The sequence below is a fragment of the Saccopteryx leptura genome, chromosome 3 (genome assembly GCF_036850995.1).
Source record: "Saccopteryx leptura isolate mSacLep1 chromosome 3, mSacLep1_pri_phased_curated, whole genome shotgun sequence".
Taxonomy (NCBI): domain Eukaryota; kingdom Metazoa; phylum Chordata; class Mammalia; order Chiroptera; family Emballonuridae; genus Saccopteryx; species Saccopteryx leptura.
In genome coordinates this window covers 108,791,472-108,809,548 of record NC_089505.1, presented here as the reverse complement: position 1 = coordinate 108,809,548, position 18,077 = coordinate 108,791,472, and the positions used below count along the sequence as shown (strand labels likewise).

Genomic DNA, 18,077 nt, shown 5'->3' with positions numbered 1-18,077 from the left:
ATCAACCCAGACTTCAGAAATGTGGAGGAGGAGACAGAGTTGAGAAATATTTAGGGGAAGGGGTAGCACTTGGTGGCTGTGAGGACTAAGGGAGGAGGAGGGGTCTTATTCAACATTGTATAACAAGTGGCACATCCCAAGTGACCAGTTCAGAGCCTGGAATATAGTGGGCACTGAGTGAACATTTATAGGTCAATGCATTCTGGCTTGGACCAATGGAGGCTCTGAAAGGAAATATAAGAGAAGGAACATGTGGTAGCAGTCTGGGGGGAATTGTGGTGCCTTTGAAGCGTCTGTGGTTCATCCAACCGCATGTGGATACGCTGGTTGGAAACTGGTGAATCTGGGTTTATCAGCACATGGATGGGAAAGAAGCCCAAGGAATGGACAACCTTTCTTAGAAAGAGCAAAGAGAATATGAAGATTCAGACTGGATCCGGGAACACCATCCATATAGATGAAAGAGATCCAGTGAAAGAAGCAGAAAGATTAATCTGAGAGGTAGGAGGAGAATCATGCTGCAAAGCAGGAGGAGTTTCTAACCAGAGTGTATCCGACAATGGCAGTGATGAAAGTGCCTTGTTGGAAAAGCACTGAAGAGGCCATTGGCTTTGGCCTTAAAAGAAGACCTTTCAGTGGGGCTCTGAGAGCGGAAATAGCAGAGGGGTGGGGAGTGAATGGAAGAGAGGGGAGGCTTTAGAAGCCAGTAGTGTAGATAGCCCTTTTGACAAGTTTCATGGGGAAGTGAAGGAAGGAAAAAGGACATGTGAGGGAGATGGGAAGAGAAGGTTTCAGGTTAATTCAGCTGTTCGTCTGTTTAAGTTATTGGAAATTTGGCCCTGGCAGGTTGGCCCAGTGAATAGAGCATTGGCCTGACGTATGGACATCCCAGATTTGATTCCCAGTCAGGGCACAAGAGAAGTGACTATTTGCTTCTTGCCTCCTCACTCTCGCCTTCTCTCTCTCTTCCCCTCCTGCAGCCAGTGGGCTGATTGGTTCTAGCATTGGCCCTGGACACTGAGGATAGCTTGATTGATCCAAACACTTCAGCCTCAGCTGCTAAAAATAGCTCGGTTGATTCAAGCATCATCCCTAGACAGGAGTTGCCAGATGAATCCTTGTCAGGGTGCATGCAGGAGTCTGTCTCACTATCTCCCCTCCTCTCACTTAAAAATAAAAGATATTAGAAACTTGCACATATTTGTCAGCTGAGGGCAGAGCAAGCAAAGAAGGTAGTGAAGATGTAAGAGAAAGAGGATGGTGAGTGAAGGGAGATTCTGGAGTAAGTGACAGGCCAAGCAGATTGAGAATGCAGGGGCTCCCTTCACAAGGCGTGAGTGAAGAAAGATGCTATTAGGAAAAGGGGCAGAGAGTTGCCTGCAGGCATGTAGAAAAGGACACATGTCCTTTGGTCTCCTCATATTCATGGGATGGATTATGCATGCCGGGCACCTGTATGCCGTGGACATGAAGACCCCTTCTGAAATTCCATCCCCCTTGTAGAATCTCTGCAGCCTGAGCTCGAGCGGAAGCTGGGAATGTTCCACTGACTGCATCTTCCCCAGCCACCCCCCACGTGCAATCAGAGAGCCCAAAGAGAGAAACAAAATGTTCTGGTGTGGGAATGGCCAAGCACCTGTGTCGATACCAGCACTGACTGAGCACCTGTGTGTAGCCCTACACTGCGGGAACAAGAACTTAAGGTCTTACTGGAGAGACCAATGAAGGGTGTGTCTCTACCAGTAAAGGAGGAATAAAACAATTAAAAACACCCCAGTCCATCCTTTTGGAAACTTAGCAGAATCAGGGAAGAGAAGCTCAGAGCAAGTGCTCAGACCAGCTCCACAGGCAGCTTCACACTCTCACACTGACTGGGATTTCCTTGGGAAATGTGAACCCCACCTCGGCCATTTGGGCTATCTTAGTCCCTATGGTCATTCTGCCCGCAGTGCTCTTTCTCAAAATTGGTTAGTCATCCAGAAGACCTGGCAGGACTTTAAAGACACAAATTTCAAAGCCCTTTCCTCAAAGCTCTGATTCAGTGGATCTTGGGAATGTGCCTGAAACCTATATTTTAAAAGAACACCCTGGCGGTTCTAAGCAGCCAAGCTTATGTGATGAATAAGAATGCTCTTCCCTCCCAATAAAGCACAGAGGGCGCATACCCACCCCGCTCAGGCAGCCCCGGCTTCTGCCACCCTGAACTCCTGGGTCATAGACACACCTGGCCCTCTAAGATGTCTCTTCAGGCTCCTCCTGTCGCAGTGTGCCTTCCCTCTCCTCCAGACAGATTCCTCATCCCCCTTTGAGACACAGGTCAGATACCCCCTCTTCCAAGAACTCATCCTAACTCCACGAGGTCTTGCTCCTTTCTTGTCCCTACAGATCATTGTTTGTCTGCATATCACATTGTACTGGGCTTGCAGTCCCTTTTTCCCGTAGCTCAGAAGTGCCCTGAAAACAGATTGGAATTTTATATAGTATTTCTTCTGTAGTTACCGCCGTGCTCGGTACAAAAGAGGAGCTCAGCAGAGGTTTGACTCTGTTAATAAGTGACGGAGGAGACCTGCGTCCATGTCAGGTAGCTCCTCGGGCATGGCCCCGCCCATGTCTAGCCCCAGAGCCACTTCCTGTTAGGACCTGACTTCAGTTCAGCCTCGTGGAAGACATGGCTGATGAAATGTCTGTGGTCAGGACTGAAACCCAGACCTGCGCGGGTGCTCCCTGCCTGCACACATCTGCCCCTCTTTCGTGGCCTCTCAGTATGAATTCAGGAACATACGATTCAATTTGCATACGGACCTCAGTGGATTTGATCAGGAGAGTTAATCCACCTTGGCTGAAAGAGAAGTAGAAGTGAGGCTGGAGAGGAAGAGAGAGCGCTGAGAGAGGGAGGGATGAGGGGGAGGGGGAAGGGAGGAGGAGGGGGCATGGAAGGGAGAGGGACAGGAAAGCTCATTTCATGAACTTCAAAGCCAAAGATAATAGCATTTTGATTATTCTCTCCTTGAGGATTATCAGTGTCACTCTTCCCTTAGTAGACCTGAAGAATTGAGAAATGACTCTCGAGGCAAGTGATCGCTCAGTAGTGCAAATGTCAGAACACATTTGTTGGTCCATCTGTTCACTCATTTATTCAGCAAGCACTTACTCCTGTCTTCTCTGTGCAGGGCTCTGTGCAAGATGCTGGCTGGCTGTTGGAGAGGTCAGGGTTCCCTCTGGGCCATTTTCCATGACTGGGTAGTTTAAGCGGAGCCTTTTTAGTGGCCTCCTCCAAGTCCTAAATTTGATTCCTTTCCTTTTTTACAGTTTCTTTACTTCACATCATACCTTGACATTCCTCTTCCCTGGAACTAGCTATGGCCTTGGTGTCCGTCCAAACAGTCCTCTGTTCTTGAAGATAAGCCTGCCCCTCGTCTAGCCAAGATTTTGTGCCCCTCATATTGGCCCATACCCATGCTTCCCTGATGTCAGCACTTGTCACACTGTGTGGCACTTTCCATGTCCTTGTGTGTCTCCTCTTCTAGGCTGTGAGCTCTCTCAGGGTGGTAGCCGTGTTTGTCTTGCCTGCTGTTGCCTCTCCAGAGCCCAGCACTTGGCAAATGTGTATATTAACTATTGAATGAATGAATGAATGAATGAATCCATCAATCAATGAGTGAACGCATCATAAGCGGGTGAAAAGGTTTAACACTTTGAGAGCCTCCGAAATTAAACGGAAGTAGTGACCAAAGTTCCAGAACCTCTGAAACTTCTCAGTCTCTGTTCCTGAGGTTTCTTCCCCAATCTCCTTAAAGCCTTTCTCACCCAAAATATATAAAGAACTCATATAACTTAATTACAAAAAAAACCCCACAAAAACAAAACAGTCCAATTTAGAAATGAACAGAGGATCTAACTAGACAGTTTCCCAAAGAAGACTTGCAGGTGGCCAACAGGGGCATGAAAAGATGCTCAGCATCACAAATCACACAGCGAGACCTCACCTCACCACTGTCAGAATGGCTGTCATCAAAGAGAAAAGAACTAACAGGTCTGGTGAGGATGTGGAGAAAAGGGAACCCTCGTGCACCGTTCCTAGGGATGTAAATTGGCACAGCAAGTATGGAAAATGGTCTGGGGGTTCCTCAAACAAACTAAAAATAGATCTCCCATGTGATCTAGCAATTCCAATTCTGGGGATTTATCTGAAGGAAACAAAAACACTAATCCCCCCAAAAATATCTGCACCTCTGTGTTCACTGCCCCGTTATTCACAATAGCTAAGATATGGAAGCCACCTAAGTATCCATCGATAGATGAGTGGATAAAGATGATGCGGTGTAAGGAATACTACTCGGCCATAAGAAAGAATGCAATCTTGCCATTTGCAGCAACATGGATGGACCTCGAGGGTATTATGCTAAAGGAGTTAGTCAGGCAGAGAAAGACAAAACGCATATGTCTTCCACTTATAATGTAGAATCTAAAGAACAAAACAAATGAATAAGCAAAACAAAACAAAACAAAATGTATAGATGCAAAGAACAGCCCTGTGGTTGTCAGAGGGGAGGGGTCGGGGTGGGCATAATGGGTGGAGGGGGTCAAGAGGGCCCAACCTGCAGTCATGGGTAAGCCATGGGGATGTACTGCACAGCGTGCTGAGTGTGGTCAGTGACGTCGCACTGCCTGTTCTGTGGCTGTACTTGGTGATGGGGGAAATGAGACATATCACGGTGATCATTTCACAGTACCTGCGTCTACTGAACCATAGTTATACACCTGAAGCTAATATGTTACAGTATATGTCAATTATACTCCTTTTTCTTCTTTTTTTTTTTTACAACGCCTTTCTCAATGGTGCCAGATGGCACTCTGCTTGAACTCCTGAGGGTTCAGATCAGCCTTCCCACTGGCCACCCCTCCTGCCCCCCAAAGTCAGTGCTTGAGCCCCACCCTGAGCCCTGAGCGAGGCCTGAGCAGGGATCACCACGCAGGCTGTGCCCAGGAAGAAGGAGCGCCCTTCCCTTCTGGAGCTGATAGTCAGACTGACAGCAGCATGAGGAAAGCCAGGCTGGGCGGGCCAAGGTCAGCCTTCCGAAGCTCAGAGAAAGGCTGTGAGGAGGGGTGGGGTAGTCGGTCTGGGCAGGGCACTGTGGAGGGGGCTCTAACTCACCAGGAAGGTACAGGAGCCAGGGTTCCCAGGGTGCTGAACTCTACCCTGAGGATAGAGACATGGCAGACTTTCCTGTGGTAAGGAAAGCCCGTCTAGCTGTTGGGTGGCAACTGGCTGAGTTACAGAAAACTCCACAGAAGCTTAAACAAAACACAGTGTATTTCCCCCCGAGGCCCAGAGGTGGAGAGTCGGGGCTGGTTTAGTAATTTCCCCAAGTGTGTCCAGCACCTTCTTTTGTCCCTCTGCCATTCTTTGCGTCTGACTCTTGTCCTCATGGTCACAAGAAGGCTGCTCTCCCCTCTGTTCTCACGTTTGTATTCCGGGAGAGCAGGAAGAAGGGCAGGAGAATGCCCCGAGGACTGCTCAGCTCGTACGTCACTGCCTAGAAGCCTGTCACTTAGCCAGCCATCCTTAGCTCTGAGGTTAGCGAGGCTACATTGCCACACTTCAAAGGAAGTCAGGGTTCTGTTAAGAATGGATAAAGAGAAGGAGGGACACTTAGTAAGCCACCATCTGTGCCTGTCACAGACTCCCAAAACATAAGCTAGCTCAAAAAGGAACTGCTTTGCTTGGAGCAGGGCCCTGCTCCTTCTGGCTCCTTCTCCGCCTTTACTGGTGGCTCCTGAAGTACCATTAGGGGACCCTGGGATGCCTGGCAACCGAGTTGGAAAACCATTTCTCTAGACCAGAGGTCAGTAAGCTTTTTCTGTAAAGAGCCAGAAAATAAATATTTTAGACTTTGAGGATCATATAAGGTTTTTGTTGCATATTTTTCTTTGTTGTGCTTTATTTATTTAACCCTTTAAAAATATAAGAACACTCCTTAATTCGCCACAGGCTAGATCCGGCCCCCAGGGCCACGGTCCCCAGTGCGGCTCTGAGGGAGCGTGGGGCACGGGGCTGTCGGCACAGAGTGAAGGGTCGGCAGCAGAGGCAGGGAGCGCAGCTAGGCGGCTGCTGCAGAAATGTAGTTGTTGGACAGAAGCCGCAGTCTAGATCTCTTGGGGCTTCTGCTTTCCCCCCAAATGCCTCTGAGCTGTCCGCCCCGCCCCGCTGCAGCCTGACGAAGACATCGGGCACAGGCTGGTGAGCCCCGGACCCCCGTGCTTCGGCTGGTCCTGTGCTGTGCTCCAGGAAGTGAGAGTCCTCCGGGACCCAGGGTGGGCATCCTCTGCGGTCCCGCTCCCATCCGCCATGGTTCTGTTCTCGGGCAAGGCGGCTGGCTGTCTGCTGAGGGGTAGAGTCGTCAGGACTCCCGCCCTCCGCAGTGAACTCAGAAGCAGGCCCCCTCAGCCCTCCTCTCGAGTCTGAACCCTGCACCCGCCTGCTCCTGGCGCGTCTCTCCGCCTCCAGCCCTGCCTTCATGCCGAGTTACAGCTTCCCTTCCTCTTCACCATCAGGTCCACAGGGCTGCCAGGCGAAAGCCAACTGCAGGCTCAGCCCAGCTGCTCTGGCTGCCCTCCCGCCCCCGCCTGCGCTGCCCGTCCTGCTCCTCCTTCCTCTGTCCACACGCCCAGCATTTCCTGAACAGAGCCCACACCCTTCTCCATCCTGCAGGGCCTGTGCTCCCACCTCCTCCCCAAGACCAGCTTCCACCTCCCCCTTCTTCGGGATCCTCCGGCACTCACCATCGGCACCACCATGCCCTCTGCTCTCCTTTGTCACACGCGTCAGATAGCTTAGGGAAAACGGCGAGCTCGGGGCTTGGCACATAGCAGGTGCTCAGTCATATGTCCTGGGGATGGGTTGGTTTCTTCATTTATCTAACAGGTGTAAAAAGTATCTGAGCTGTGTACGAATGGGCCTCTTTGATCATGCCTATCTCATGTGCTGCTACTCTCTTGCCTCGGAGAGGCGTTGTGTGAGCCTAATTGATCTGCATGTTAGTTAATGAGTCATTATAGGATCCCGTTTTTAAACAAAGGCCAACGAGAGGGGACAGAAATGAAAGCATCAGTACATTGTGCCCTGGGACTCGTCCCAAAGCTGCAATATTGTGAGTGTTGTACTGTCGACTTGGTGCATTCAGCTCCTGTGTTTGGGTCAGATGCTCTGAAATGCAGTTCATAACAATGGCTGCTCCAACCACTGATGTGAATTATTTTATGGCTCTGGGTTCTGGCCTTCAAAGCAATGTTTTCCCATTATAAACCTAGGAGTCATATGCTCCCTTTTTTGACGGTGGCAGGGTGAGCTGTGCCCTCCACCCCAGGGCTGGCTGGAAGGGGGTGATGGTGGCAAGAGAGAGCAGCCAAGACCCTTAGTTCCTACACAGGCCAGGCCCCTCCTCCTACAGAGACACTGCCGGCCTTGCAGAATTTTATGCACAACGAATCTTTATCTGGGATCCAGATAAAGAGCTTAGGGGAGGTTTGAGGGGATCAGTCATGCTCCCAACCTCGAGATTAGGGGTCCCAAAACTTTATACACAAGGGGCCGGTTCACTGTCCCTCAGACCATTGGAGGGCCGGACTATAAAAAAAACGATGAACAAATCCCTATGCACACTGCACATATCTTATTTTAAAGTAAAAAAACAAAACAGGAACAAATACAATATTTAAAATAAAGAACAAGTAAATTTAAATCAACAAACTGACCAGTATTTCAATGGGAACTATGCTCCTCTCACTAACCACCAATGAAAGAGGTGCCCCTTCCGGAAGTGCGGCGGGAGCCAGATAAATGACCTCAGGGGGCCGCATGAAGCCTGCGGGCCGTAGTTTGGGGACCCCTGTCATAGATCCAAGACCTCACTGGGACCCTGTGAGGCAGTAGAGCAGAGTGGCAAAGATGCGTCCCAGGTTCTACCACTTATCTGTGTCATCTCAGGCCAGTTGCCTAAGGTCTCTGTGCCCAAGCTTTCCCATTTGTGACATGAAGGTGTTCATAGTGGCTTCTGTAAGTTTCACATAAGTGGATGTGTGTAAAAAGCTCAGAACAGGGTCAAGTGTGGTGTAGGTGTGAGCTCTTATAGTGAAGCAATCTCACAAAAGAAGTTGATCTAAACTGTGATTGTCTCAAAGAATCTTCTAGACCAGGGGTCAGCAAACTACTGAGTATGGGCCAAATCCGGTTTGTTGTTTGCTTCTTTGTAAATAAAGCTTTATTGGAACATAGCCACACCCACATCTGTTTGTGTACATATTGTGTATGGCTGAGTTCACAGCATCGTCAGAGGTGGGTAGTGGCAACAGACATATGGTCACACAGGGGAAAATACTTATTACCTGGCCCTTTAGAGGAACAGTTTGCTGACCTGTGTTCTAGATGAAAATTCCTGTGAGGGATCCGAGAACCTAGCAATCAGTCTGTTCTGGAGAATCTAGAAAGGTTTGGAAAATGTTCTCCCGTTTAACACTGTCTGAGCCCCTGGCATGCCAACAGGCACTGGCAGTAGAGAGACAGTGAGACGTGGCCCCTGCCCTCCAGGAAATTCATGGGGTAGTGGAGGGCCAGGTAAACAGATGCATCCCAGCACAGCAGGTAAGTAGCGACACAGGTGAGAGGAAGGGTCCTCAGGGAGCACGTGGAGAACAGAGGACTCAAGGATCAGAAGGCATTGTTGAGGGGCAGGCAGAAAGAGAGAGAGGACCTGACATAAGGGGGTGCCCCAGAGCTCAGGGAGCTACACAGGCTATGTGGTGGGGCGAGCGCCAGAGCAGGTGCCCAAGGCTCCTCCTTATGTGCTGGGCTCAGAGGTGGTGGCATTGTGCTGGGGGGCAGGACTGGGAGGGTGAGAGAGGAGAAGGAGATTCCAGCCTGAGCTGATGATCACGATGATGACATTAGCCGTCAGGAAGCACGAGAGGCACGTTTCCTGCTCAGTGGGAGCCCCAGAAGGGCCACGACACCCCCACTCACTCCTGACAGTTCCAGTCCATCCCCTGTTCTGACGACCCCAACTGCTGCCTGCTCCCAGCCCACATCCCCTCACCTACAGTACTGCGAGAGCCCTGAGATCTGTCCTCTGGTTTTCCATCATCCCTCAGTGCTGTGACTCCTAAACCAAAAACCTCACATCGGACCTTTGCTCACAACTCTTCCATGACTCTCCCTTGTCTTGAGTACAAAGCACAACTCCTTGGCATGACAGACCGTCCTTCCTCATCTGGCTCCTCCCACTTCTCTTTCTAATCTGGCTCCTCCCACTTCTCTCACATCTCCCCACCCCCACCCCTCGGTTAAACAACTCCAGGTCAAGTAGGAGTCTCTGGACAAGTCCATATTCTACACCTTTGCCGGGTCACCTGCCCCTCCCTCTGCCTGATTGCTTTCACTCCCTCGTCCATTTATTGAATTCAGTTCATCTCCCAAACCCAGCTGCTTTCCTTTCCTGTAGGAAGCCTGCTTTTTTAGCCTTTCTCGGGGCCAGTGACCCTCGCCTCCTCCTCTGTCCTATGTGTCGTGCTCAGGGACGTTCTTAGGCGCCAACGCTCCTCTCCGTGACTCCCCTGAGGCGCGAGGGCCCTGCAGGAATGGTACCCAGACTCGTGAATGGGCGCAGCGGCTGTTTGCTCCTGAGGCTCCTGAAGGCAGTTTGGAGTGCGGCCCTGCTGACCCTCCAGCAGTATGTGGGCGCTGGGCTCTTTGGTTTGGACAGAGGAAACCTGCATAAGTAGGAAAAACTCTCTACGGGGATTCACTGCTCCTGGGTTCACAGAATAGAGGACAGAGGAGCATCTTCAGCCCCCACAGGGAGACGGAAGGTCTTCCTCAGATCGAAACCAGATTGCCACGGGCAGGAAGAGACCAGATTAGACACTAGGAGAGGTGCCCCTGTGTGTCCTGTCTTTGTGAGTGGCACCACTACCCACCCACCCAGTCGCCCAAACCCGCCAGTCATCCTAATTCCCCCCTCCTCTGTGAGCCCCACAGGCCTCCACTCAGAGCTCTCAGCATGGTGGAGCCCCGTGTCTCCGTCCCATCCCCCATTCCCTGCCTGTGTCACCTACCTAGACCGTCACAAAAGCCTGCAACCGTCCTCAGCACCTCTGTGCCTCCTGCCACTTCAGTTTCCACACAAGCAGCCAGACTCATGTTCTCTCACGCTCCGAAATGTCCCTGTCACCCACTGTTTAAAACCATTCTACCGCTGCACCCTCAGAGTGAACCCCGACTCCTCAGGGCAGGGGAGGTATGAGATCCTTTGGATATAGCTCCAAGCAGACTTCTCCAGCTCTGGTCCTTCTTGAGTCACCTCCTGGCACTGAAGACCCAACAACATTGTCCCCCACTCCCACGTGAGGCAGCTAGTGGTGTGCCCAGTTTGTGGGCCTGCCATTTACAGACACTGAGTACTTGGTCTGGAATGGTCCGTATCTGCCGCAGCTCAGGCCTTGTGAGTGTGCCCCCACCCCCACCCCCGTCTCCCAGCATCCGCCGTTGGCCTGCCAGGTGCCACAGCCTTCAGAGTCCTCAGACCCCCCAGCACCACGTGAGCCTCCCCACCGCTACCCCTGCAGGACAGCGGGCCTCCGCAGGACAGGGAGCACAGGCCCCTGCGTGCTGCCCCAGCCCACGCCATAGTGTCCATCACCCGGGGTTGTGGTGACTGCATGCTTTCCTGTCTCCCCTGCTCACCAACGGTAGGGACCCTGTTGAAAACCCATCTCCCAGCCTGGCCCATGGTGAGTAAATATTTGTGGAAGGCAGGACTGAAACAAGAGAAAAGAATTGTGTTGAAATCTCCTTCCTGGAACATTCATTTATTCAACAAATAAGCAAACAAAGGGGATGGAGAAGCGTGGGCGGAGGAGAGGCTGAGCGAGACGCCTGTGGGTCCCCGGGGGCGAGAGAGCTGAGATTCCACACGTGGCCTGAAAAATTGCCACCAAGCCCAGGGGGACCTCTGTGCATTAAAGCATGAAGAAAGAGTCTAATCATCTCCAAGGCGGCCAGATGTGCCTGGTGTTGCCATGACAGCCCCTGGAATTGGGCAGATGTGCCATACACAGCTTTGGAAAACATCAAGGGACCCAAGAGACTGTGTAGCCTGGAGAGGAATAGTTCACACACCAACGCTCAGATTGGGTTGAGGGTCATGTTGGATGGTGTCACGGGGACTCTGGGCCTCGGGACTTAACGAGGAAACTTCTTATACGATTCTCAAGGCTCTGGAAGTCTCTCCCTGCTGCCCCTACCTGCTCTCTGATCCCGTGCTCCCTCCCTAGGTGATCAAGCTCGCCTTCGAAGAGTTTGACTTGGAGCGGGGCTATGACACCCTGACGGTCGGGGATGGCGGGCAGGACGGGGACCAGAAAACAGTTCTCTATGTGTAAGTGCAGCAGACCGAACAGGTGGGAGGGCGGGAGCGTGCGTACCTTGACTGAGGGTGGGGGGATGGGCTTGCCAGGTCCGACCTGGTCCCCCAGACCACAAGGCGACCAGCACAAGTGTCCTGTCGTGCTCCCAGTCTCAGCAACAGTCCCTAAGCCTCTCTGTACTCCAACTGAGGGAAACAGAGCCTTGGGCCAAATTCTCACTTGGAACCCACAGGAAAAGTATACAGAATGAGCAGTCTCTTAGGGAGCAGGGGAACAGAGGCTTTGTGTGGCTGTCTGCTTCCATGCAGGCCCTCCTTCCACCACCCAATGGTTTTTCCTCAAGGCCAAGTTCCTACATGGCAGTCTGACTTCAGACAGAGACAATTGAAGTGTTTTTTGCTAACCACCCTGCATGCTCTTAACTATCTGGGAATGGGTGGCTCCCAAGAACTGGGACCAAATGGGCATAGTGGCCACATTTTCTGAGCCCAGAAAGTCTAGTGTGACATGGTCTGGTCAAGGGAGAGTTGAATACCGGGTGTCCTAGGATTCCATTACCCTGGGTCTTGGCTCATGCGGCCGTCTAGCTCCTCCTGTGCCCACCACCATTAGCCTGACATGAAGCAAGAAAATGATCTTGTTTGATGCAGGTGGCCCAGCTCCAGAGACAGACAGGCCTGACCTCATCCACTTCCCCTGCCAAAAAGGAGGGGGGGGTTTCATATACGCTGAGCACCTACTATGTGCCCAGGCACTGTGATAGGAACTTTCAGATCAGTTATCTCATTTAATTCTCACAACACAACCCTGGGAGAAAGGTGTTATTATCCCCATTTAACAGGTGGGGAAACTGAGGCCCACTGGTCGCAAAGATGGTTGGTGACAGAAGCAGCATTTGAGTTCATGTCTTTTGCTTTCAGTGAGGGATAGTGTCCCGTGCTCTGCCCCCTCTCAGCCAGGCTAGCTCTAAGCCAGTGCCTTCTGGTTTGAATGATGAATGAGGGATAGCTATTCAGTAATAGCTGGCTTGTCCAGGAGCTGTTCTGTCCTGGGAACTTCCCACACCTTTCTTATACCTACCTGGAGAATATCCTATCAGGGCAGTTAAAGAATACTTGATGTTACTCACTGAGCCAGGTGACAGGGCTAGGACCCAGAGTCTCTCAGGAGAGAGGAATGGAATGTGAGCCCGAAGGGCATCTACTTTCTGCCTGTTCCACTGCATTAATCAGGGTTTTCCAGAGAAACAGAACCAAATGGGTGTGCCTGTAGAGAAGAGGATTTATTGTAAGGCACTGGCTCACACAGTGATGGAGACTGACAAGTCCCAAGATCTGCAGGGTGAGTCAGCAAGCTGAAGACCCAGGAGCAAGATGATGTCATTCTAGGGTGAAGGCCAGCAGGCTGACGACCCAGGAGGAACTGATGTTTCAGTTCAAGTCCAAGGCAGGGGGAAAAAATGGTCCAGCTGACATTCAAGAAGACAGGAAGAATCCCTTTTTACTTGGGGGAGGGTCAGTCTTTTTGTTCAGTTTAGGCCTTCAACTGATCGGATGAGGCCCACCCACATTGGGGAGGGCAATCAGCTTACCCCATCTATCAGTTTAAATGCTAATATCCAAAAACAAAGGCATACCTGGAATAATGTTTGGCCAGATATCCAGGTACCGCGGGGCTCAGGTGAATTGACACCTCATATTAGCCATCACACCCACCTCGCCCCTCCTCTTGGTGCATCCCCATCACTCACCTGCCTGGTTTGCTGACCTGTGTGGTACATCAGCTCAGTGTGCCCAGGAGGCCAGGGTACCACCTCTGTCTCCTCCCACCACCCCAGCGTACTTTTCCATAGAGAGAACCTTAGGACAGCAGAGCTGAAAAGACTCTTGGGGATTATACAACCCAAACCCCTTATTTAACGTAAGTAAAAAAGCCCAGAAAGGCTCAACCACTTGCCCAAGGTCCCACAGCCAGGGCTGATACCCCGATCACTGGACCAATCTAGCACATATACACTCCCAACAAGTTCTGTAGCAGCTCAGGAACTCACCTACCATCTTCAGTTCTCTTTAGGCAACATCAATCTCAAACCTTCAGGGAAACACATGCAAGATAGTCGGGTTCCTTGCTTGTCTCAAGTGGACCAAACAGGAAGAGCAGAGGCCTTGGCCTTCTCTCTTGCTTCCTGCCACCCTGGAGTCAGAAGCCAACCCTGCCCTGGCCTCAGTCTTGACTCATTACAGAATGTCAGAGCCCCCAGATCAGGGATGTCACACAGGCCGGGCTGGTGTACCCAGGTGGTCTGTCCCAGCTTCACCCCAGACAGCACCCATGATGTGCTGGGCATCTCCACAGCCAGTCCACACCCCGACCCCAGCTTTGAGACCCCAGGGTGGAGCAGACCCATTAATCCAATCACCCCTCCACAGCCCCCCAGTTCCCTCTGTGCTAGTGATTTCCTGGGCTCTGCAGTAAGAGGAAGGAAGCCGGGTTTCTTCTAGAAACCTCAGCTGGGCGGTGGTCTCTGGCTCTGCCCCTGTCCAGTAAGCTGACCTCAGGAGAGCCATCGACCATTTTGCACCTTTGCCTTCTTGTCTGTACAGTAGAGATAAAAATTACCCCTACCTCAGTGAGCTACTGGGGCATTAAATGAGATGCTGGTTAGTGAGATCATGGATGTGAAGCTGTCTCTCTTAGGTAGGTGCCTGGTAAAGGTGAGTTGTATCCAAAGCTTCCCCATGCCCAAACTCTTTCCTTTGGGAACATGTGGCCCTGGGTGATGGTGGCACTGTAAGCCTCACTTCTCATACTGGAAGGGGCAGGCAACATATCTCATTGAAAGGAATGGCCGGGTTCTTTTCTGCGGTACAGTTCACAATAGAGATCGGAGGTTGCAGGAATGTAAACACCCCTTGATTAGATCTGGTTCCAGCTCACCCTGTCCCCTGAACCAGCAAGGATACAGATTTCTCTCATGAGCCCAGAGGCCTGGGCAGGGAAATAGAGGTCAAGACTCAAGGTCTGCCGGTGGCCGAGGGGGAGAGGCGCTGAGTCTCCCAGCACGTGGAGCACGTGCCCCTGGGCTCCAGTGTCAGAAACACCGGGGAGCTCAGAATTTTCCCAAATAAAGTCTGGCCCCCAGATGTTTCTTTAGGTGTCATCGGTCAGTCATTCTGTTGGGGTGCCACAGTGAGATGCACACCTTTAAATCTCTCTCTCTTGACAGCCTGACAGGTACATCGGTCCCAGATCTCATTGTCAGCACCCACCATCAAATGTGGCTCCTCTTCCAGACCGACGGCAGCGGCAGCTCCCTGGGATTCAAGGCTTCTTACGAAGGTAACTGTTCTTGGGGGGCCAACAAGCTCATTCTGGAGTCGGGACCTGGGTTTGAGTCCCGGTTCTGCTTGGCACTAGCTTCCTCTCCTTAGGCACATGGGACTTCTTGACTTCTCTGAGCCACAGCCTCTTTCTTTGTCCACTGGGTCTCCTGGCTTGTTTTGAGGATTCCCTGAGACACCACTTAAATCACTGGACACACAGCGCCAGGCTGGTCCATCGGTTCCATCCCTCATTCGTACTTGGCTTGTGTCGACCTATCAAAGGCCCTTTGTACTTGCTGAGCTTCAGTTATTTTGTCTTCAGACTGGAGATAGGAGCTTCCCAGGCTTCCCGACTGGGGTGTCACAGCGATGAGGACTGTGCACAGGGCTAAGGACAGACACACACTGTTAGTGACCTGGGGAGGATACAGATGAGGGTGACCTTCATTTCCTGATGGACACAGGCATGAAGGGAATGGCAGACTCTGGGGCCCAAGAGATGCCACCACCGTCGGTCACCCTTTGGTACACTTCCAAACCTCCTGTTGTCCGATGACTGCTGATGTTGATCCCCACAAACTGGGGAGCAGAAGCCATCCCCCAGATGTCATGTAACTCTGCATTAGGTGTGAGGTCCTAGCCAGCACTAGGGAACAGACACATCCGCTCTGGGCCCCTTGCCGGAAGGGCGGACTCTAGCGGTGAGACGGAAGTGAAAACAGAAGAGCTATTCCAGTCGGGGAGGCAGAGCTGACGGAGCCCACAGAGCACGGAGAAGGGCATCCTTTCTGGGCACCAGGAAATCTTTACAATGGCAAGGTGACTACTGGAGAGACAGGAGGGGGAGAAGGTGTCCCTCCTGCACCCCCACTCAGAGACCTGAGGGTCCTGCAGGAGACTGTGTAGGGGAGCAATGCCAAGGGACTCGCTCCACTCTGTGTGCCTCGTGCCCCCGGTAGTCTGAGGGCTCTTCTGTCCCAGGCCCTGCACTCTGTATCCACGGGACGCACAGGAAGTGTGTGAGTTCCCCGGGCCGCCCTCACAAAGCACCTCAAACCGGATGCCTCAATTGAACAGAAACTTACTCTCTCCCAGTGCTGGAGGCCTGAACCCGCACTCCAGGTGTCAGGAGGCTCGTGCACCCTCTGAGACAGGGTAGAGCCCTTCTCGCCTCGTCCCAGCTCCCATGGCGATCCTTCTGGCTGTCCTTGGTGTTCTTCGGCTCGTAGCTGTAGCTTTTTGCTTTTGAGATCAGATGAGATCAGACGTGTTCAGGGTGGTGTGGCCATAGGTAGCTGTAGCTTTTTGGTCTCTTCTTCTGTTGTCACATGCATCCCTGTGTGACTCTCTTTGCCTCTTCTATGACCCCAGTCATACTGGATAAAGGGCCCACCCTGCTCCAGTATGACCGCACCTTCAATCGATCACTCCTGTGAAGAGCCTGTTTCCAAGTAAAATCACATTTCACAGTTACCAGGAATTAGGATTCAACATAATCTTTTGGGGAACAGTTCAATCCCTAACAGAAGGCCAGCCCCTAGTTCCTGCCCTAACACTATCATACCACCATGCCCAGCGGGGTGAGGACAGTGAATGCACTGTTCTAGGAGTAGAAAACATGTGTCCGGGTGGGATAGAACAGCAGGCACAGGCACTGAGTTCAAGTCCTGCTTCTCTCACTGTCTCTAGTCCGTGGCAGGTCAGGGAGCCTCTCTAGGACTCCGTTTCTTTATCTGTGAAATGGAGATAATAATACACCCAGGGTCCCAGGGCTACTGTGAAGATTATGGTGAGAGAAAGAACGTGAAAACAAGAAGCGCTGTGAATTGCAAGGAGTGAAGAACGAATGAGTGAGCACACAGGTGGTTGAAAGAATGAATGCGCTCTTCTGGTGGGTGGAGCTGCCCACAGGCAGCTGTGGGACGGTGGGGAGAGCAGGAGACAAGAAGTCATTGGCTTCCAGTCTGAGCTCTGACACTACTTTGAAAAATGGGAACGGACTTGGACATGAAGTTTCTCAAGTTCTCCCGTGTCTGAACCTATGGAGATTGCGCAGTGAATGTTTCCGAAAGTGGGGAAAGCTGTGTCGCCCACATGCCCTCAGTCAGCCCGTATTCCATATTCCATCAATGGCTCAGATTAGATGTAAACAGCAGGAGCTTGAACCAGATGCCAGTGCCCCCGGTCAGCACGCAGAGAGATTGCGGGCTAAATGACCAGATCAGATCACGTAGGGATAAATGTCATGTGTGTTTTAAAGTTCAAAAAAATTAACTACCAGAATTTATTCCAGGGAGCTACTGTGTTTTATTCTGTTCCGCTCGGGCATCTGATAACTGAACTTAGATTGTGGGGGCCTCAGCTCCAGGTGGATAAGGAGAGGACAAAAGTCAAGCCCAATGACAAAGATTAGCAACTCCCTGAATGTTTATTCGGGGTGGGGAGTAGACTCAGGGGACACGTGAGAGCTGTGTCCCCTCATTATACGGGAAAGGGGAACTAGAACGGTTTGGTGTGAATTCACTGGGACTTAGCAGTTGTCGAGAGCCTACCAGAAGCTTTATGTGCATTATCTCGGGGTTTTCAAACAGTCATATGAAGACTTGGGGTACCAGTCAGACAGACTCCCGCATGCGCTCGACTGGGATCCACCCAGCATGCCCACCAGGGGCGATGCTCTGCCCATCTGGGGCATTGCTGTTGTGACCAGAGCCATTCTAGCTCCTGAGGCAGAGGCCATAGAGCCATCCTCAGCACCCGGGCCAACTTTGCTCCAATGGAGCCTTGGCTGCAGGAGGGGAAGAGAGAGACAGAGAGGAAGGAGAGGGGGAGGGGTGGAGAAGCAGATGGGCGCTTTTCCTGTGTGCCCTGGCTGGGAATCGAACCCGGGACTCCTGCACGCCAGGCCAACGCTCTACCACTGAGCCAACTGACCAGGACCAGGACCCGGATGTTTGATCTTGGGAAAGTCATGGTGTGTCTGAGCCTCAGTTCCCCCACTCATAAGATGGAGATGATAAGGACAATTTCATAGCATTGTTAACAAAGTAAAATGAGATCACAGAAAGCTCCCGGCACAGAAGCCCTGTCCCAGGGGCCACTGAAGCTCCTCTCCTCCCAAAACTCCCGTGATCGCCACTGCTCTCCACCTGGGCACCCCCTCTTCCTGGGAACACGTGGCCCCTTGCCAGTCCTCAGACGGCCTGTGCTTGCGCTGATATGTCCCAGTCCTAGGTCCTGGCCTGACACCTGCACTCCCCACCTAGGGCCCTGGCTCCCCAGACTGGCTGAGAAAGGCGATGGGTCACCATGGCCACAGTGTAGGGAGCAGAG

At 52.0% G+C, this 18,077-nt stretch overlaps 1 protein-coding gene across 1 annotated transcript in view; it reads left to right on the top strand.

The window, feature by feature from the left end:
* CSMD2 (CUB and Sushi multiple domains 2) overlaps window positions 1-18,077 on the top strand; it is a 597,382-nt gene that overhangs the window by 327,758 nt on the left and 251,547 nt on the right. The window contains exons 11-12 of the mRNA XM_066375796.1: window positions 11,329-11,432; window positions 14,648-14,760. Coding sequence (XP_066231893.1) covers window positions 11,329-11,432; window positions 14,648-14,760 — 217 coding nt within the window. The remainder of the gene's footprint in view (window positions 1-11,328; window positions 11,433-14,647; window positions 14,761-18,077) is intronic.